This window comes from Bombina bombina, chromosome 2 (genome assembly GCF_027579735.1).
Source record: "Bombina bombina isolate aBomBom1 chromosome 2, aBomBom1.pri, whole genome shotgun sequence".
NCBI classification, from domain to species: domain Eukaryota; kingdom Metazoa; phylum Chordata; class Amphibia; order Anura; family Bombinatoridae; genus Bombina; species Bombina bombina.
This window is the reverse complement of record NC_069500.1, coordinates 1,363,525,975-1,363,548,404: the sequence shown is the minus strand read 5'-3', so window position 1 is coordinate 1,363,548,404 and position 22,430 is coordinate 1,363,525,975. Positions and strand designations below refer to the sequence as shown.

The 22,430-nt window shown below is 38.6% G+C and overlaps 2 gene segments (V, D, J or C); both read left to right on the top strand.

Annotated features, from left to right (window-relative positions):
- The first annotated feature begins 3,086 nt into the window (after positions 1-3,086).
- Positions 3,087-3,634, top strand: LOC128647555 (immunoglobulin kappa variable 3-20-like). The segment is given in 2 exon segments: positions 3,087-3,145; positions 3,264-3,634. Coding segments are annotated over 2 exon segments (420 nt in total).
- An 11,424-nt stretch (positions 3,635-15,058) lies between these two features.
- Positions 15,059-15,627, top strand: LOC128647553 (immunoglobulin kappa variable 3-20-like). The segment is given in 2 exon segments: positions 15,059-15,134; positions 15,257-15,627. Coding segments are annotated over 2 exon segments (420 nt in total).
- Positions 15,628-22,430: the final 6,803 nt, after the last annotated feature.

Genomic DNA, 22,430 nt, shown 5'->3' with positions numbered 1-22,430 from the left:
ATTTAAAATAATCTAAATAAAATTACTACAATTAAATAAATTATTCCTATTTAAAACTAAATACTTACCTATAAAATAAACCATAAGATAGCTACAATATAACTAATAGTTACATTGTAGCTAGCTTAGGGTTTATTTTTATTTTACAGGCAACTTTGTATTTATTTTAACTAGGTAGAATAGTTATTAAATAGTTATTAACTATTTAATAACTACCTAGCTAAAATAAATACAAAAGTACCTGTAAAATAAAATCTAACCTAAGTTACAATTACACCTAACACTATAAAAAAACAAACACTAAATTACAGAAAATAATAAAATAATGACAAGAATTTTAAACTAATTACACCTAATCTAATCCCGCTAATAAAAAATAAAAGCCCCCCCAAAATAATAAAAAGACCTACCCTATACTAAATTATAAATAGCGCTTAAAAGGACCCTTTGCGGGGCATTGCCCCAAAGTAATCAGCTCTTTTACCTGTAAAAAAAATACAATACCCCCCCAACATTAAAACCCACCACCCACACACCCAAACCTGCTCTAAAAACCACCCAATCCCCCTTAATAAAACCTAACACTAACCCCTTGAAGATCACCCTACCTTGAGACGTCTTCACCCAACCGGGCACAAGTGGTCCTCCAGATGGCCAGAAGTCTTCATCCGATCCGGGCAGAAGAGGTCCTCCAGACAGGCAGAAGTCTTCATCCAGGCGGCATCTTCTATCTTCATCCATCCGGAGCGGGTCCATTTTGAAGCCAACCGATGCGGAGCATCCTCTTCTTCAGACGACTCCCAACGAATTAAGATTCCTTTAAATGGCATCATCCAAGATGGCGTCCCTTGAATTCCGATTGGCTGATAGGATTCTATCAGTCAATCGGAATTAAGGTATGAAAAATCCTATTGTCTGATGCAATCAGCCAATAGAATTGAAGTTCAATCCTATTGGCTGATCCAATCAGCCAATAGGATTGAGCTCGCATTCTATTGGCTGTTCCAATCAACCAATAGAATGTGAGCTCAATTCTATTGGCTGATTGCATCAGCCAATAGGATTTTTCCTAACTTAATTCCGATTGGCTGAATGAATCCTATCAGCCAATCGTAATTCAAGGGACGCCATCTTGGATGACATCATTTAAAGAAACCTTCATTCACCAGGAGTCGGCGGACAAAGAGGATGCTCTTGAGGACCTCTTCTGCCCAGATCGGATGAAGACTTCTGGCCGTCTGTGTATATATATATGTTGTATAAGTATATATATAACAACAAGAAACGAAGACTTTCAGGATCATTTTCAACCAAGTGGATTTATTCAGGCATAGGTGGTGAATCACTCAGTGGTGTACAAGGTAAGGTGTTGTAGATCTGATGCGTTTCGCGCATGTGCAATGCGCTTCATCAGAGAAATATATATAGACACACAAATATTGTATAATATATATATATATATATATATATGTGCTGTTGGTGTATGTGTGTATATATTTACAGTGTATGTATGTGTGTGTGTATATACATATATATATATATATATACACACATACATATATATATATATATATATATATATACACACACACACAAATATATGTATATATATATATATTTGTATGTGTGTATGTGTATTTTGTGCGGTATGGAGCTCAACACAACCATATCGCATGCACAAGCCAGCTGTTTCAAAACTTGTAATGGCTGCACTATAAAGGGTGAAATAATGCAACTTTTCTTGCGTTCGTTAAATACCCTCTATCGGGCATAACTTGTAATCTACCTGCAACTAAATAAATAAATAAGTAGAGTTTCAAGACCCAGAGAAGAAATAGACTAATATTCCTGTTATTAACCAAGAAGATTAGAGTGCTGAAGGCTTCTAAATGAGACAGATTACTTTTATTATCAATTTTTCTTTGTACTCGTGGTAAGAATACCTAGGTAGGCTCAAGAAAAGCAATGCACTACTGTGAGTTAGCATCTGAGTGGTCGCTACATATATATTCCTCTTTTCATTGGCTGAACAGATGTGTTCAGATAGCTCCCAATAGTGCATTAAAAAGAGAAATAAGCACATTTGATAAAATAAGTTGATTGGAGTAGTTGATTAGAATTGCATGCTCTATCTAAATCATGAAAGAAAATGTAGGATTTCTTGTCCCTTTAAGATCAACCTATATAAAAAAAGAAAAATCCCAGTAAGAGCTGCAAAGTTACAAAATCTGTTCTTTTTATTGAAATATATTACTTTATAACTTGTGCACTTGATTATGTCACATTTCATGGAGTAGTTTATTTTAAAAATCTACTTTTCAAATTCCAAGTCATCTGGGCAGGTAAATTCATGTGAGCATGCACAGTAAAGTCAGCTCACTGTTGTGTATTTACATTATTATGTATAACTGTCTCCTGCAGCTGAGAAGTCAGCGCACCACATCACAATCATTGTCTATATATGACATCATTTGTGTTTTTATTTGTATACAGAACATAATATAATAATCACGAGGGACTCACTATTGCTACTTCAGTATTGGTAATATTCTTGTCCAGTATATAGAGCTCTAAACACACATTGGTCCTGTTTTCATTGTTAACATTAATATTTTTGGACTACTTAACAGCCATTAAAATAGTTGCTGAAAAAGATTAACACTATCATTTACAACAATGTTTAAAACATTTGTGGCATATCAAATTGTGCAACCAGGAATTATTGTTTAACAAAAGAAAATATAAATCATCACTAATACTTAAGAGTCTAGTATATTCTTATAAAAAAGGAAAACCATACAGTACCTATGTGCTTTACAAACAAATAATAGTAAGAAAGTGAAGCCAAATCCTGTCAGAGCTGTACAAAATGAATAAGGTAAGCAGTGCTTTATGCAACCAGAACAAAACACTTAAATAATATATAATGCATTTATAAATAGATGTCAGACAATGTAATGTGATCTGATGTTACACTATTTACATTGCCCTACTTTGCATAACTGATTATTTCCTTCCTAGACTAAGATGATGCCCAGTATTTATTACATTGTGCCACATACATATGATATTCTGTGTCTGTGACAGAACATAAAGATGATTTCTCAAAGTTATCTGCTGAGTTTATTGTTGCTTTATATTCAGGGTAAGAGATTTGGCTTCTGTATTATCAGTTGTAATTATGTTTTGTTGTATCTGACCAATAAAGGTTTAATCCCAGACTATAGTGAAATACTAATAAATGTTTCTCTTCCAAACATCAGGGTCCTGTGGACAGATTGTGATGACTCAGTACCCAGATTATGTGTCTGTATCACCAGGAGAAATTGTCACCATGAAATGTAAAGCCAGTAGCATTGTTAACACTGATAGATTACACTGGTACCAACATAAATCAGGACAAGCTCCAAAGCTTCTTATCTATGCTGCAAGCAGCAGAGACACAGGGGTCCCAGACAGGTTCAGTGGCAGTGGGTCTGGTACTGATTACACTCTCACAATCAGCAGAGTGCAAGCAGAAGATGCAGCAGATTATTACTGTCAGCAGTATCACAGCAGACCTCTCACAGTGATAAAGAGCTGTACAAAAACCTGTTATGTTTCTTTCTCCGGTTTCACTAACTGTGCCCTCTAGTGGTTTTATCAGTACCTGCAGGTGAAATAAAGGAATAAAGTATATGGGCTCTATTTAACAACCTCCGTATGGAGCTTGATGGCCCCTGTTTCTGGCGAGTCTTCAGACTCACCAGAAACAGCAGTTATGAAGCAGCGGTCACAAAGACCGCTGCTCCATAACCTGTCCGCCTGCACTGAGCAGGCGGACAGACATCGCCGGAAATCAACCCGATCGAGTACGATCGGGTTGATTGACACCCCCCTGCTGGCGGCCGATTGGCCGCGAGTCAGCAGGGGGCGGCGTTGCACCAGCAGCTCTTGTGAGCTGCTGGTGCAATGCTGAATACGGAGAGCGTATTGCTTGCCGTATTCAGCGATGTCTGGCGGACCTGATCCGCACTGTCGGATCAGGTCCGCCAGACTTTGATAAATATAGGCATATGGCTCCACTATAATATAGTATTTTTCTTTAATGATTCAGACAGAACATTCAATTTGAAACAATTTTCCAATTTACTTCTCAATTTCACTTCATTCTCTTAGGGCTCCATGTACGAAGCAGCGAAAGCTGCTCCGGAATGAGCAGCAATGCACTGCTGGAAGCTAGCTGAACCCATCAGGTGAGTCGATAAAAAGGCATATATGCAGCCACTAATCAGCAACACAAAATAGTACAAAGAAGGTACAACTTTCCTGTTGAAAGTAAAGCAGTAAAGTGATGCAGTAAAGCTGTAAAAAGCTGCCTAGAAAACTTCACCTTTCTATGTAATAAAGGAAGATATTTTACCTTAAAATTTCCTCAGTAGCCACATTCCCCTGTATAGAGACTCCAATTAGGAGATTAGTCCCAGAACTTGCAAGGGAGTTATTTACCTTCTCAGTTTCAATCATACAGCACAAGCAGCTGATCAGATTTGTCAAGAAAAATAAAAAAAAGAGTTGCAGGTAATTTTATTTCATTTTTATTTGGATTAAGACAAGTAAATAATTTTTTTAATAACTTTCCAACATATTTAGACGTTATAAATTGAAATACAGTGGTTCATGAACAAATGTACATTATTTCTTTTACATAATTAATAATGCTTATGTAGAGTTTTTTTTTTTTTTTTTACATACTGTTATTGTAATCTAGTTTAATGATTTTACGTCAATTTAAAACACCTAAAAGAAAATTATTAAAAGGGACAGTATACACCAATTTTCATATAAATGCATGTAATAGACAATGCTATACAGAAGAATATGCCCAGAAACTTATCTAAGAATCCAGAATTTAAAAAAAAAAAAAAAAAAAACTTACTAAGAAGCTCCCAGTTTAGCACTGTTGAGTAGGTTAGACTGGGTCATGCAGTAAAAAGGTCTGAGAAAGCAGAAAGAGCAGACACTCCCCCTCCCCTGCATATGAAAAGACAGATTACACAAACAGGAGCCAGCAGGAATCTGTAGACTTCAGTCTACGTCTGATACTTTGAGCATGAGCAAGCAACAGTCAAGTAAATTATAAACCTAAAGTTGAGATACAGAACAATTGAACAGATATAGCTTTCTTGAGTGTTTATGTTATATGGTCATTTTTAAATGTATAGGACTTGTGAATGCATTTGATGTGTGGGATTTAGGTAAAATTGTAAAATAAACAAAATGGAACCTCACTCACTGGACTTCAAATAAATGTTTAGAAAACTAATTTATTATTAGTGACATTTTGGGGACAATCTACCCTTCCTCAGACCAACCAGGTGTGTGGCAAAACACAAATTTAAAGCCCAAATCACCCTCCCCCTGGTGCAAGTTCTAGCAAATTTGCAATTATCATAGTTACCCATAATAAATAATATATGAATAACAAAACAAAGTTTAAAACCACATCAAAGTGAAATCAACTGACACAATGCATCCCATGGGAATCATGACCTTAATATAATATGTCAGCACCGATTATTTAAAAATTCTTGAGCCAGCGGGCTGTTCAAAAGATCATCATAAATGTTGTATGACCAAAGTATTAAAAATTGTATAAACTACTTATTATAACACTAAGTGCTGCAATTGACTTCTTTATTATATCTTCTAGAACTCATTTTACCCATCCATGGGCTAGATTACAAATGGAGAGCTAATTTATTGCACACCCGTGAACTGGCAAATTAACTTGTTTACAGGCACACAATAAATATCCAGCCATTAAGTGGCTGGTTAATGCTACTGCAAGCTCACGTGGCAATTGGTGTTCCAAAAATTAACCAGAGCTCAGATCTCTGTTAATTTTCAAAATGTGCCCCAATTGCCACACAATTAATTATAGTGCTGTTTTTTATTTAAAATAAAAATGCTGCATGTTTTTAGAGCTTAAAGTGGCGAGTGTGTGGTGTTAGAAAAAAAAACGGCACTGAAATGTGCTTTTACATAGCAGTCTCTGGGAACTGTGTGTCCTCTATAAATATATATGCATATGCTTATATATATTTATGTATGCACATATAAACACATAAATATATATGTATATATTCATATAAATAAAAATTAAAAATTTGCTGCCCAACGCTGTGCAACTTATGCCCTTTGCTGTGCTAGGTTCTGTGCTGTGTATGACGGCAGCAGAACAGGCTCCCATTGGAGTCTATGGAAGCGTGCTATAGTGAGCTCAAAGCTTCTCTACAATGCAAACTCACATTTGCATTGTGCTTTACTTGTAATACCAGTGCACGAAAATTACAGACTGTAGTGCAAAAATCGTGCTTTCTAAAGTGAAATTTTGCACTTCCCTCATAATCTAGCCCCATATCTTTGTGTGTTGCACTTTCGCACACATAAATCAGGCTCAAAAAAGAGCATACTATCCGCAGAAACATTTGTAATTTATTCATAAGAATGAATGATTGATGAACATATCTAGTAAGGCATTTTATACTTCATAAACTGGATGTCAATTATTATAATAAACAAATAACTAACTATCTAACTATCTAACTAGCTAACTAACTAGTAGAGTTTCAGGACCCAGAGAAGAAACAGGAATATTCCTGTTATTAACCAAGTAGAGAGTGCTGACGGCTTCTAAGGATGTTAAAGAGACAGATGACTTTTATTATCTAATTTGCTTGGTACTCGTGGTATCCTTGATGAAAAACAGACCTAGGTAGGCTCAAGAAGAGCAATGCACTACTGTGAACTAGCTGCTGATTGGCGGCCGCACATATATTCCTCTTTTCATTGGCTCACTAGATGTGTTCAGATAGCTCCCAATAGTGGGTGCTGATCCTTCAACAAAGGACACAAAGAGAAAGAAGCACATTTGATAATAGAAATAGATTTGCTTAGTTGATTTGAATTGTTTGCTCTATCTAATTCATGAAAGAGAAGGAGGAGTTTAATGTCCCTTTAATATCAACCTATAAAAAAGTTTTTTTTTCCCAGTAAAAGCTGTCAAGCTACAGAACCTGTTCTTTTTTTTTTTTTAATACATTTTTTAAAACTTGCGCGCGTTTCATATGGACTAGTAGTTTATTTAGAAAAATCTACTTTTTAAATTCCAAGTCATCTGGGCATGTAAATTCCCCTGAGCATGCACAGTAAAGTCAGTACACTGTTGCATATTTACATTATTTAGAACTGCACTTATGTAAAACTGTTTGTCTCCTGCAGCTGAGAACTATGTACCCCACATCACAATCATACATTACCATATATATGAAATAATTTGTAAGTGTTTTTATTTTTTATTTTTTTAAATATTATTCTTTATTGAACATTTTCCAATTTTACAACAGGTATGAATAATAAAAAGAAAAGAAAAGAAAAAAGAAAAAATAAGAAAATATAAAAAAAAAAAAAAAATATATATATATAAAAAAAGGGAACAAAACAATACAATAAGGGTCATCACAACAATTGTTCAAGAGAGAGGTAATTCATCTACCACCTGAGTGAAGGCTGAAAAGGCGTTTTACGATAGGAACGCCAAAACAAGTATAGAAATGGAAGGGGAGAGGACAGTGTTGGGGGAGGAACAGAGAAGGGAAGGGTAAAGGGTGGGACTATGGGCGATAGCGCTAAGGCCTCAATGGATTTATAGTTTCCCAATAAAATTTAACATGGTTATAGTGTGCCATTTTGTTATTTTTAAAGTAGTAGTACTCCTCTAGGTGAATTAGCTCTTGTGTTCGTGCTTTCCAGGTCTCGATTGTGGGTATCACTTCTGTTTTCCAAGCCCTAGCTATAAGCGATTTCGCTCCATTCAGACATATCTGGAAAAGGTGTGAGCGAAGTTTACAGGAATGTTTGGGTTTGTCATTGAATAACACCATGGCGGGCGTGATTACAAATGATATATCAAATAGTGGTGCTACAAATCGCTGCAATGCCCTCCAAAAGACCTGTAGCTTTGGGCAAGACCACCAGATATGGGTCATGTGACCAGCGGCCCCGCAGCCCCTCCAGCATCCAGTAGGGGACCCAGGATATATGCGTGAAAGTCTCATTGGTGTTAAGTACCACCTGGTTATGATTTTGTAATTCATTTCCAAAATTTGAGTGGAAGTTGATGAACTGTGAGTGTATTGATACATACTTTCCCACTGTTCCTCAGAGAACTCTAGTTCTAACTCGGCTGACCAAGTCTGTGTGGTTTTGGGCAGCTGTTTATATAGACAGGCGTCTAAAATTCTTTTGGAAATGGCTAGGGAACCCTTCAGGGCCCCACCGTTTCTACATATGGATTCGAAATGAGTGAGGGGGCGAAGGAGGGATAGTCTGTGGGGGGAGGTTGCTAATAGATGCTTTAATTGGGAGTACTTAAGCCAGTGTTTAAAGGTGCCCTGTAGTATATCTGACAGATTGGGTGCAGATTTCAGGGTGCCCAGATGGAGAAACTCGCAAATTGGAGACGAGAGGCCCAGATCAGAAAATCTGGTATGTTTGATCGCGGAATGTATGTTTTGTAACCACTCTGTGTTTTGAAAAATCGGGAACATAGGGGAAAAAGGGGAGGAAATTCCTGGTATGTGGTTCAGAATATTGTCCCATGTGCGGAAAATGTGTTTATACAGAGGTGATGTTTTTGTTACTAACGGTCTGTAGGTAGGAGGCAGCCAACAGAGAGGACCAATTTGAGGAGATTGGAGTATGTGCGAATCTAGTGATATCCATGTTTTATCCAGGTGTCCTACATGCCAGTCAAGCACACGTTGTAATGTGCCCGCTTGGTAGTACTGGGTGATGCAAGGAACGGCTAGTCCTCCCTTTATCTTTGGGCGATACAAAGTATGTCTCGCTACTCTAGGTCTTTTGCTTCCCCATATAAATTTATTAAGGATTGACTGCAGCTGGTCTAGGTATGTTTGAGGGAGGTCTATAGGAACTGTCTGAAAAGTATACAGGACAAGAGGTAAGATGGACATCTTAACCACTTGCATTCTGCCCCACCAAGAAAACGGCTTGGACTGCCAGTTTTGGCTAGTAGATTGGATCCGCTTAAGGAGTGGGACGTAGTTAGCCTGAAAAAGGGAGCTTATCTTAGGGGTGAGGGTAATACCTAGGTATTTTATCTGGTCGCTACACAAGTGGTATGGACATATCTCGGAAAGGGCTGCAAATTGTTTGGGGTTCATATTTATATTGAGAATATTAGATTTTTGGTCATTTATGTGGAAATGCGATAATTTACCAAATTGACGGAATTCTGCTAGGAGGTGAGTAATCGAATTACGGGGGTCGGACAAAGTCAACAGGATGTCGTCAGCATAAAGACAGATTTTGTATTCAGAGGGGCCTATTATAATTCCTTTGATATTCAAATTGTTTCTGATGTGTGCGGCTAGTGGCTCCATTGCTATTGCAAACAGCAATGGAGAGAGTGGGCATCCCTGTCGGGTTCCGTTATGTATTTGAAAAGGGTCTGAAAGAGTGTTATTGACTTTAATCCTAGCAGAGGGGCTGTTATATAGATTAAAGATTCTATTTATGGTTGTGCCTCCAAAGCCAAATCCCGTCAGAGTCGAGCTTAGATATGTCCAGTTCAGTCTGTCGAAAGCTTTTTCCGCGTCGGTGGAGACCAGGACTGAGTCGATTTTGGAAGTAGGTACATAGTCTATTAAGTGCAGTGTTCGAATGGTATTATCCCTGGCCTCCCGACGCGGAACAAAGCCTGTCTGGTCAGTGTGGACAAGTTGCGGCAATAGCTTGTTAATTCTGGTAGCGAGAATTTTAGCATAGATTTTTGCGTCAGTGTTAATTAGGGAGATGGGGCGGTAGCTGCCTGGGAGGTTCGGGGGTTTATCTTGCTTGTGGATCAGTGCGATGTGCGCTGATAACATATCTCTGGAAAAGGATTCGTTATTGTCTACTGATTTGAACAGAGTGGCTAAGTGTGGGGCTAGAATGTGCTTAAAGGATTTATAGTAAGAGTTGGACAGTCCGTCTGGGCCAGGGCTTTTGTGATTAGGGAGGGATTCAATAGCTGAAAGAATTTCGGCCACCTCTATGGGGGCGTCTAGCTGAGCTGATTCTGATTGGGACAGGGCCGGGAGACCTGCACAACGGATATAGTCTTCACAATCCTTTTGGGTTTGGCTGTCATCTAGGGGGGGGAGTTGATACAGGGACCTGAAGAAGGTGTGAAACACCTCCGCAATTCCTTTGCTATCGTGAAAGTCTACTGAATCTGGGGAGGATATTTTATGTATAAAAGAGTTAAGCGTCCTTTGACGTAGAGCTTTAGCCAGTAGTGTGCCTATCTTATTTCCCTCCGTAAAGTAAAGCTTGCGCAAAAAAAAGGCATGTTTCAAAGCTTCCTTATTAAGGTATGTATTGAGGTCACTCCTGGCTTTTGTCAGTTTTTCTTCTAATAGTCTATTGTGTGGTGAAATTGCAAATTCTGTCACTGAGTTATGTAAGTTCGTAGTCAGGGAGTCAAGTTCTTTTCTCCTTAGTTTAACTAGGTTCGCTTTATACTTAAGGAAGTCCCCCCTTATAACTGCCTTGTGCGCGTCCCACACTATATGAGGTTTCGTCGTACCGTTGTCATTAAGTAGAAAATATTCCGTCAGAGATCGAGTGATCTCCTCGGTCAGTTGCACATTTTTAAGGAGCGAGTCATCAAGTCTCCAACAATACTGGGACACAGGGGCTGTAGGCCAGGAGATCTCTATGGTAATGGTAGAGTGGTCTGTCCACGATACGGGGGTTATGTACGAGTGTCTTATCATGTGCAGGTGATTTTGGTCAATAAAAATATAGTCAATCCTAGATGAGGATCTCTGAGGATACGAATAAAAGGTATAGGTTTTTGTCTGGGGGTGGTTAAGTCTCCATATGTCCACTAGAGACAGGTTCTGCAGGCTGCTCTGAATGTAGCGCAGTGTTGAGGTAGGTATGCAACTATGCCCCAGTGAGCAGTCTAGCGCTGGTGACAGCGCAACATTGAAGTCGCCTGCCAACAACACCAGACCTGTAGCTATGGGCGTGAGAATGTCCAGGGCCTTCCTGAAAAATTTCGCTTGACATTTATTAGGAGCATACAAATTCACTAGAGTGACTGGCTGATTGTATAAGGTGCCTACTAATATTAGGATTCTACCTGCTTCATCCTGGTGTTTGGATGTGAGGGAAAAGGGAAGCCTTCTGTGAACCAATATGCCCACCCCATTTGTTTTGGTTGTGTTGTGGGCAAAGTATCCCAACGGGTAGGTGCTGGAAGAGCACGCCGGGGCCGCCGACAGGGTAAAGTGTGTCTCCTGCAAGCAGATTATGTCAGCGTCCTGCTTGCGGAACCAATTCAGGGCGATAGACCGTTTGGTCGGGGAATTAAGGCCTTTCACGTTTTGTGAAAGAATTTTGACACTAGGAGGGCTCATGATGTGTAAGGAGTTTGGTGATTATAACATGACGGTATGTCACTCTGTGCTGTGTGTATGTCATATTATGTGTGAGTAGCACAACAACTTATAGAGGAGTACTTACTTGCATACTTGAGGCCCAGCGATGGAGCTCCAACGGTAAGGGATAACGTGGGAGGAAAAGAGGTAGAAAGGAAGGGAGAGGAACCGGCTTGCTGAAGAAAAAACATAGACATAAACATTAACCCACACAGGAAAAAATATGCATAGGTCAGCATTTTTGACATTGTTGGATGACATATAGCAAAAGAACTGTTGAAATCAATATTAAAGGTAGGGGGGTATAGACAAAAAGAAAAACAATGTGTTATCATCACACTATATACGAACATTGCATGAACAATGGAAGGGGGAAAGTAACTCTAAGAATAAAGAGCCACATTCGATGCAACAATAAAACAAACTGTATAAGACTATCAGGGACTATTATTACCTTGGAAAACTATAATAAGGTGACATTATTAGGTTTAGGAAGGGAAGAGAACAAGGCACATAACAGATTCTCTTGGCTGGTCTCTAAAATACACGTGATAGAACATTTAGCAAATGGTCTAAGTATCAGCAGAAAGGGTTAAAGCACATGTAGTCTATAAAACCGGGAATGGGGGTAACTTGGATATAACTTGGAATCGTAGAACCTGCCCATTAAAGGTTAGAGTTCTCGTGAGACAGTCACAAAGTTATTAAGGCATGGGCACAACATTGTCACCTTAGCAAAATGAACAAGTAAGTATGCATCATACTACACCATGTGAGGATTAGGAAGGGTCAGGCCAGATCCAGCAGTAGGACTGAGTCAAGTAGGTGGTGTAGAAGCTGGAGTGGCAAGTTGAGGTGGATCACCGGTGGTTCTGTTTCTTTTCCTGTTTACTGTCGTCCAGTCTTGACGTTGTGGTTTGGGGCGATTATCATTCAGCTCCGATGAGGGGCGAGAGTGGCCATTCAGCTTAGGGAGATCCGGTGGAGAGATATTAAGTCCCTTGCAGAAAGTCTCCAAATCATCGGGCGTTCTGTATATATAGGTCTGGAGACCTTTGATGACTTTGAGGCAAAAAGGGAAGCCCCACCTGTATTGTATACCCAGATTTTGAAGGTGTTGCGTGAGGTATCTAGCCTCTCTTCTTTTAGCCAACGTGATGGGGCTCAGGTCTGCGTATATCTGAACTTTTGATCCCTCGAATAGGACAGATTGTGTTTTCCTTGCAGCAGTGAAGATAGTTTCCTTGTCCTTATAATACTGGAATTTCAGGATAACATCCCTAGGTGGGTCTGTAGACTTTGGAGGGGGTCGCAGGGCTCTGTGAGCTCTATCAAGCGGCATGTCTGGGATCACCTCTGGGCCAACAAGGTGTTTGAATAGATTCTGTAGATAGTCCCCCAGTTGCTGGTGTAGAACACTTTCTGGGATGCCGCGTATGCGGATATTCTGCCTTCTGCCCCTATTATCGAGGTCTTCTACATGGTTTTGCAGGTCGTCGATGATAATATTTTGCTGGTGTAACTGCCGTGACATGACCTCATGCTCATTGTTAATATACTCAGACCCTTCCTCCAAGTATTCTACTCTATTACCCAGCTCGTTTAGGTCTTTTCTAACCTCCTTCAGGCCTTCTTTAATAAGCTGGCTGACGTGGGACATCAAGGCCGCAAAGTCTTCTTTGGTAGGTAGTGTGCTTAAATCAGCCTTGGTTAAAGGCCTAGGTGGGGTGTGTTGCACTGAGGTTGCGTCTGAGTCCTCTGAGTCGCTGCCATTATCCTGTTGTGAATTTATATGGTCATGCGGCAGAGGGTCTAGTGGCTTAAAATAGTCCTTCATAGCCAGGTTGGGGCCTTGAGAGCTTTTGGGGTTTTTGGGCCCTTTTAGTGATTTGTGAGCCTTCCTGGTTGACATAGTGGAGTAAGGCAATATATAGGGATAAATGTATACAGTATATAGCAAGCTTGCCTAGTAATCTGCCACCCTGCACCTGTGGTCTTTTGCTATGTGTGTGGTCAGAGCGGTCACTTAGAGTCCCACGAGCCTAGCCTCCACAAGAGAGGTAAGTGTTATGGCGAGTCAATAAGGCTTAGTAGGCTGGGTAGTGTATATTTGTTTATTACATGCCGCTGTATTATAGCGGAGAATGCTTAAGGATGCGACCCCACTGTTCCCGGTGAGTGTGAGAAGTTCCTGCCAGGCGGTTAGGAGTTAGGTAGGCAGGCCGCAGTGAGGACAGGCCCTCCAGAGTGGACCGGAACCCCAATGTGTATCTATGCGGTCTGGAGGTCAGTAGTTCGTACCTGAAAGTAGCGCTCAATAATGCCCCTTAGCGCTGGCTCAGAGGTGATGGCAAGCTGTAAGTATAGGCAGCCACGTGGGTCATCGAAAGCTCCGGGAGTTGTAACGCCGCTGAGATGAGATGCGGTCTCCTGTTCGGTTGCGGACAGAACAGTTTCTCCTTGTCGCTTCCCTTAATGCTATACCGGTTAGGCAGATTTACCCAACATTAGGCACCTAAGCTGAAAACTTTTGTCCCCTGTCTGAAGCTGATAATTGCATCGATGCACACAGAGCTCACACCAACACGACTGCCATGTTGGGCTGTTAGCTCCGCCCCCCTCAGTGTTTTTATTTTTATACAGAACATAATATAATAATCAATGAGAGGCTTTGGCTCACTATTGCTACTTTACTATTGGCAATATTCTTGTCTGGTATATGCAGCTCTAAAACTAACAGACACTGCTTATATTTACATTATTGACATTAATATGCTTTTGACTAGTTAATAGCCATTAAAATAGTCGCTGAAAAAGTTTAACTATCATTTACAACAATGTTTAAAACATATGTGACACATCCATTTGTATAAACAGGAATTATTGCTTAACAAAAGAAAATATAAATCATCACACACTAATAGTTAAAGGGACACTAAACCCACATTTTTTTTCATGATTCAGATAGAGAATACAATTTTAAACAACTTTCTAATTTACTTCTTTTATCTAATGTGCTTCACTTTTTAGATATCCTTTGTTGAAAAAAAGAGCAATGCACATGGGAGAGCCAATCACATGGGGCATCTATGTGCAACAACCAATCAGCAGCTACTGAGCCTATCTAGATATGATTTTCAGCAGAGAATATCAAGAGAATTAAGCAAATTAGATAATAGAAGTAAAGTAGAAAGTTGTTTAAAACTGCATGCTCTTTCTAAATCATGAAAAAACATTAATTGGGTTTAATGTCCCTTTAAGCATTTAGTAGATTCTGATAAAAAAGGAAAACCATACAGTACCTATGTGCTTTACAAACAAATAATAGTAAAAAAGTGAAGCCAAATCCTGTCAGAACTGTACAAAATGAATAAGGTAAGCAGTGCTTTAAGCAACCAGAACAAAACCCTTAAATAATATATAATGCATTTATAAATAGATGTCAGACAATGTAATGTGATCTGATGTTACACTATTTACATTGCCCTACTTTGCATAACTGATTATTTCCTTCCTAGACTAAGATGATGCCCAGTATTTATTACATTGTGCCACATACATATGATATTCTGTGTCTGTGACAGAACATAAAGATGATTTCTCAAAGTTATCTGCTGAGTTTATTGTTGCTTTATATTCAGGGTAAGAGATTTGGCTTCAGTTTTATCAGTTGTAATTATGTTTTGTTGTAGGTATCTGACCAATAAAGGTTTAATCCCAGACTATAGTGAAATACTAATAAATGTTTCTCTTCCAAACATCAGGGTCCTGTGGGCAGATTGTGATGACTCAGTTCCCAGATTCTGAGTCTGTATCACCAGGAGACATTGTCACCATGAAATGTAAAGCCAGTAGCAGTGTTAGCACCAGTAGATTACACTGGTACCAACAGAAATCAGGACAAGCTCCAAAGCTTCTTATCTATAGTACAAGCAACAAACACACAGGGACCCCAGACAGGTTCAGTGGCAGTGGGTCTGGTACTGATTACACTCTCACTATCAGCGGAGTGCAAGCAGAAGATGCAGCAGATTATTACTGTCAGCAGTATTACAGCTACCCTCTCACAGTGATACAGAGCTGTACAAAAACCTGTTATGTTCCTTTCTCTGGTTGCACTAACTGTGCCCTCTAGTGGTTCTATCAGTACCTGCAGGTGAAATAAATGAATATAGTATAGGCTCAACTATAATAAAATATTTTTCTTTCATGATTCAGACAGAGCATACAATTTCAGGTGAGTCAATGAAAAGAAGCATATATGTGCAGCCACCAATCAGCAGCTAGCTCCATTACTACCATACATGTCATGTGCCTGCAACATCACAGACATTAGCCTGCCACCAGTGTACTGTTAAAGAAAGGAAGGTGTGCTAAGCGCTAGGGACACTCCATATATCTGTAGTGAAGGGCAGACTCTGTCCAGATGACTTGGACAGCTCCTTCTTTAAAAGCAAAACAAAATAGTAAAAATAAGGTACAACTCTCCTGTAAAGATTGATTTGTGAAAGAAAGTGGTAATTGGGAGCCAAAGCTTATATTAACTGCCTGAGGGGAGCCCCTTCTATCACAGAGATGTAAACCTGATTGCTTCTTTGACGTACCCCTTGCATGGACAAAGGTGGGCTGATGTAATTTCCCCTGCCCTATCTGTTTCTGTGAACCATCTCTATAAGTAGAAGCTTAGACATGGACACACCTTCTGTGTGAGAGTAAATGTGCTGCTGCTAGTGGTGGTGCTACATTAGTTGTGTCTGCTGTGGTAGTGGTGGCTGCTGTGCTGCTGCCGGTGTCTATAACTGTGCTCTCACAGCAGAACTGCACTATGGTATGTGCAAAGGTGTTAGTTCATAACTGAGCTAGTCAGGTGTCAACAACACTTTGGCCCTGCTGACCAATATCCATATCAATATGAATTTACATTTGTATCATGTTTCTTAATGAAATGGGTAGCCAATGCTGACCATTCTCTGCCACTGTCTATATTTGTTAGATGCTCCCTGATTCTTGACCTCACCTCGCTAGTGGTGAGGCCCACATACTGCATCTTACAGCAAACACAGGAGACTAAATATACCACATAGCTCACAGAGACGTTCACACATTGTAACGGGATATATTCATTGCCTGTCAAGAAATACATTTCCTAGTGACCTGAATAAAGTCGCAGGCTTTGCACCTGGAACTTCCACATATAAAAGTTCCATTGTGGGTTAGCCAAGAACTCATAGCCCCTCCTGTAATTGGCGGTGGCTGTGTGGGCGTAAGAATATTACCCAATGTAATTTATAGCTTTACATATTGTTTTAATTTTTCTTCAGCCAGCAAAATTGGAAGATGTTTTCTTACAATATCACATATTTGCAAATATTGGTTGCTATAGCCTGTGACAAAAGTTGTTTTACACTGATCTATACTGCCTCCTCTCTGCTTATCCATCAACAGGCTATTTCTCAAACAAGTATCTGCTTTAATTCTAGCCTTCTTTATTACTTTATTTGAATAACCCCTTTCTTTTAGTTGTTGTGTAAGTGTGTCACATTCTTGTTTGTATACAGTTTCATTACTGCAGTTTCTTTTAACCCTTAAAAATTGCCCCTTTGCAATCGCAAAAGGTACATGAGTAGGGTGACTGCTGGTCGCGTGTAATAATGTGTTTTTTTAGATTGGCTTTCTGTAATTGACTCTCAATTTCATCCTTTACTCCTATGAGGAATACATCATATTCCTCTCATCATATTCCATAGTGAATCTCAAAACCACAGTATTACTATTTAAATACTCCACAAATTAAGTAGCATCCTCTCTTGTACCTGTCCATATAAAAATCAGGTTGTCTATAAATCTCTTATAGACCTTGATGCATGACCTGTAGGGATTTATATATCCAAACATGTGTACGGCCTCCCACCAACCTAGAAACAGGTTGGTATAATAATAACATCTATTAGTCAAGTCATGGCAGTTTTTTTCTGTGATGATTGCTAAACTGCTACAGTGCTCTCAACACTTTACAGTTTATACGTAGTAGCTATTTATGCTGTTTCAAACCCAGCTATATTTCATGACATATACTGCATTGTATTCTATATGTATTTGATGTTCTATATGCATATATGGGAACACTCGGCTAACACAGTTTACTAAAACCTATCTGGTCTGTGTGTAGTACAAAATTTAAACTACTGAGTCTTTCCATAAATGCCATATACCTCTAAGAACAGGTATAATTTTGTCCTTTAAGGTGTTTTTGCATGTATATTTTTGTTGGTTCCTCCACAATCAGGCTGAGCTAGGTCACATGGACCGGTCCATTATTAGTACAGTGTATGTATGCACTGGTTTTATGTAACTATTTATATTCTATATTGTTGCAACTAAGTTGTCAATCTTGCTGAACCTGCACCCAGCGAGGTGTGTGAATTAACACCACCATTTTAAATTGCAATTCGTGTTGTTCTGATTTTCTATAAAAAAAAGAGTGCTGAATTCCCAGTCTTTCATGAGATTTTATTGTAAATCTCTTGTCTTCCTTTTTTGTTGTATATATAAAATTTATATGGGTCTGCACCAAATGTTTGCATCCTTCTCGTACATACTACATTAGAGTTGGAACCTTTAGTGCCCTGAAACTAGGAGCACTAATAGCAACACTACGCATAGCAATTGTTCCATTCACAGTATTTCTTTTATAATAATAACAACTAGTATTTATATAGCGCCTTTCTCCCAGTGGGACTCAAATCGCTTTTTCAGTGCACACTCTCAGAAGTAACCAAATCGGCAGCTGGATAGTAATAGCTGTTATTATTACTCAATTTAATGATACTCATTGTATCGACCTTGGAAGGATGAACGGCTGAGTTGGTCCTGCCGGGATTTGAACCTGTTACCTTGGATCTTTTAAACATACTTTTTTGTAGTCAGGGCATTTACCAACTGAGCTACCTTACCGGCATAGGATGGTGCAAACTTCGCACCCATCGCCTTTTCACATCTTTGGAGATTAAATTGTCCTTCAAAGGAGAAAAAATTGTGCTCAAGAAGATAACGTATTACACTTAACACACATTCTTTCTGGTCACAGGAGAGATATGTTGCTGTACTCGGAAAGATTTCAATAGCTGTAATGACAAACTTGTGCGATATGGTGGAATACAGGGAGGCCACATCCACTGTAAGCCATCCATAGTGTGGTTTCCATCTAATATCTTCGACCACACTTAAAAGATGTTTCGTATATATTAGGTAGCTTCCCAGATTACTAACTAGTGGTTGTATCACTGAGTCCACCCATTCCAAAAGGGGTTTTAACAGCAAACCAATCCCTGACACTATCGGTCTGCCCTTTAAACTGTGCACGGACTTACAGTATGTATTTTGGGTAAATGGTGGAAGAGGGGGATCTTAGGATACTTCACATACACATACTCTGCTATCTTCAAATCCATATATCCCTTTTTCAACTCCCTCATCCATCATTGACCTCACTTGTTGATAGGTTAAAATTAAAGAGTATTCCTACTAAGGTATATAAACAACAAGACAGCAGAGTATGTGTATGTGAAGTATCCTAACATCCCCCTCTTCCACCATTTACCCGAAATACATAAATCCCTGGACAATATAAAGGTAAGACTGATAGTGTCAGGAATTGGTTCACTGTTAGAACCCGTTTTGGAATGGGTGGACTCAGTGATTCAACCACTAGTTAGTCATCTGGGAAGTTACCTAAGAGATACGTAACATCTTTTAAGGGTGGTAAAAGATATTAGATTGGAACCACACTATGGATGTCTTACAGTGGATGTGGTCTCCCTGTATTCCACCATACTGCACAAGTTTGGCATTACAGCTATTGAAAGCTTTCTGAGTACAGCAACAAATCTCTTCTGTAACCAGAAATAATTTGTGTTAAGTGCAAAACGTTAACTTCTTGAGCACAATTTTTTCTCCTTTGAAGGACAATTTTATCTCCAAAGATGTGGAACAGCGATGGGTGTGAAATATGAATATGAATCAAGTTAATAAACAATTATAATAAGAAAATAATGATAAATGTCCCTGTCTGTGCCACTGTCACTCACTGTCTCATCCATCATGCTTCAGCAGATTATACAATGCACCTCGGCAGTCGGCACTGCTCTCAGTGCCACCTCTGCTGAAGCGCCATAAGGCGGATGCCTATTCTGCCTTATACAAGCGCCGGCCCTGATGACATGTAAAAAATCTACAACAAAAAGTGTGGAAAAAATACAAACTTGTATTGAAATTTTAATAAACAAGGATGTAAACAATATTGTGTGTTGTTTTTTTTTTTTTAAACCCTGTAGTCAAAATAAGAAGGGATTATCCTCATATAAACAAGGATATACTAGTGCAGATTAGGGAAAAAAAGGGTATTTGTGACATTTAAATCAAGTGTAGAATTATACACTATATATATCAAATATTAATGAAGTTAAAAATTACACTTTATTGACATATATGCTAAATCAACGTTACCATAGGGAAAATACTGCCAAGGGTAATATAAGAATGTGTATTTTCACCTCCAAACTTCTAAACTTAAAGTACACCTTATAGGTCAGTATATACCTATTGATAATCACACAAAATAAAAAGTATGTGGATGCTAGGGTGGACTATTAGGGATGGGTATGATTGCTTCCACCACTAAATTTCTATATTCTATAGCCTCTCCTACATAGCATCATAAATTTAAAAATGAGAAAGTTAGGGCTAGTGGAACTTGTATGCGTGTATAATCACTAATAAAACAAAGGATATAAGAAATTCAATAGAGTATTAGGGGAAGTTCCTCACTTGACACATATATTCATACATAACTATCAAACAGGCTATGCACTCGAGGGCGTCCTCCTACCTGCGTACTGCTTTGATTGAACAAAGTCAACCGATTGCTAGCTTAAATCCCTAAGTTCCAACAGATCAATCACCAAACATTCACAGCATTCAAATTCCTAACTCGTATGTATAAACATGTGTATAAACCAAGTCTATCTGGGTGCCCAGCTTTAAACAGCCAGTTCTGTCTCTTAATAACTTAGTGGATGCACTATATTAACATCCATGGTTACAGTGTATATTCAATTTTGTTTGCTCCCATAGACTAAATTATATACAGAGTATCTGCTTGTATCAAAGCATAACAAAGTAACAAGGAATTTGTTTGGAGTTTCTATAGCGGTATTGAGGTTAAACCGCTATGTTTGCTATGTGTTAGTGTGTACTCAAACACGCTCGATACCAGACCAAGCCCACCGACGCGTTACCGTCACATGAACGTGACTTCGTCAGGGCATAGGGCAAGCCCAGCGTTAGGTAGGTTATTCACAGTTGTTGTCATAGCAACGTTGATAATGTTGCTCAGTGTTATGCGGAAGTGTATTACCGCATTGGCCTTTTATGTTAATCATTCACAGGATATTCCACAAAGCCTCGATTGTTACTTTAGGTATGTGTCAAATATATCTATATGTCAAATGAATTAAAGACGGTTAAGTTATGATACTTGTAATAGATATTTACAAAGTTATCTGTACATACATCCGAGAGTGCTTATTTTATTGGCACAATCAAAGTCACTTGTTCACAATGCGTATGACATTAGTAGTTCCCTGTGTGTGTTATTATATTACGATGTAGCAGAATCAGCACAACTGAACAATGGAACATAGAAATATGAAATTACTATGTATGATTACAGATGTTTGAATTATTATTGCCTGGGAGAAATCAGAATGAGAACGGTGGAGAATGTATGGAATTATCCATGGATATATAAATTTTATTCATAAAAATATTCAAAAAATATATCCTTAGATCAGGTTAGGTGCCAAATAGTTATCAACTGGTGTCATATGTAAATGTATCTTTAGACAAAGACTTTAAAGTCAGTTTCAACATTATATATAATTTATCAGTCGCTCATGGTATTGTTGTATAGGCGCACTAAAAAAGTCGCCTTATCAACTTTAGCACCCATTTAAGATTGCTAGTGGGTATCACTTCAATCATATAGTGCTATCATTTTAGGGCGGTTCAATATATATCTTATGAATCGTCCGCACTTATATAATGAAATAAGGTCTCATTTTATTATAGGAAAGGGCTACTGTACAAATTCATAATTATCTTATGCCTATGAGTAGAACTGTTACTATATATTCTGTTTTTCATTAGGTAATATAACTTATGGGTCTAATGTATCTATAGATAGAACATATCTCCAACAAGATTTCTCATATTCTAGGGCATTTGCACATAGCAACATAAATGACTCTTTTAGATCGGCAGTTCAAAAAATCTTTGATTTCATATCGTTTTTCTGTATTTGGATGTACAAATATTTTAGTAGGGGTCATATTTTGACAGGCTTGACATCTTCCACATTTATGAAAGCCTTTTGTTTTTCTTAGCCAAGTTCTGGGTTGATCTTTGGAGTAATGGCTCTCCAACAAAATATCTTTAAGGTTTTTAGACCTTCTATATGTTATTATGGGCTTTGCAGAGATCACCTCACTTAGATCTTCATCCTCTTGAATTACATGCCAATGTCTTTGAATAATGTTTTTAATACAAAAATTTTTATCGTCATAGGTCCCTATTATTCTTATATCATTTGGCTCATTTTTTTATGTTGTTCCTTCACTTTGTTTGTATTCTCTAATAGTGAGGTTCTGTCGAGAAATTTGGCTCTTTGGTATGCTTTCTTGAGACATCTGCCAGGATACCCCCTCTCTTTAAATCTTCTTCGCAATTCTCTTGCCTCTGCCTCAAAGTCAGATTCTGTGCTACAATTTCGTCTGGCCCTCAGATATTGGCCATATAGGATACCCATTTTTTGTTTCTTTGGGTCTCCTTTCTAAAAAGTTTAGTATTCAGTGTACCATCATTTTCTTTTCTAATTTTCAA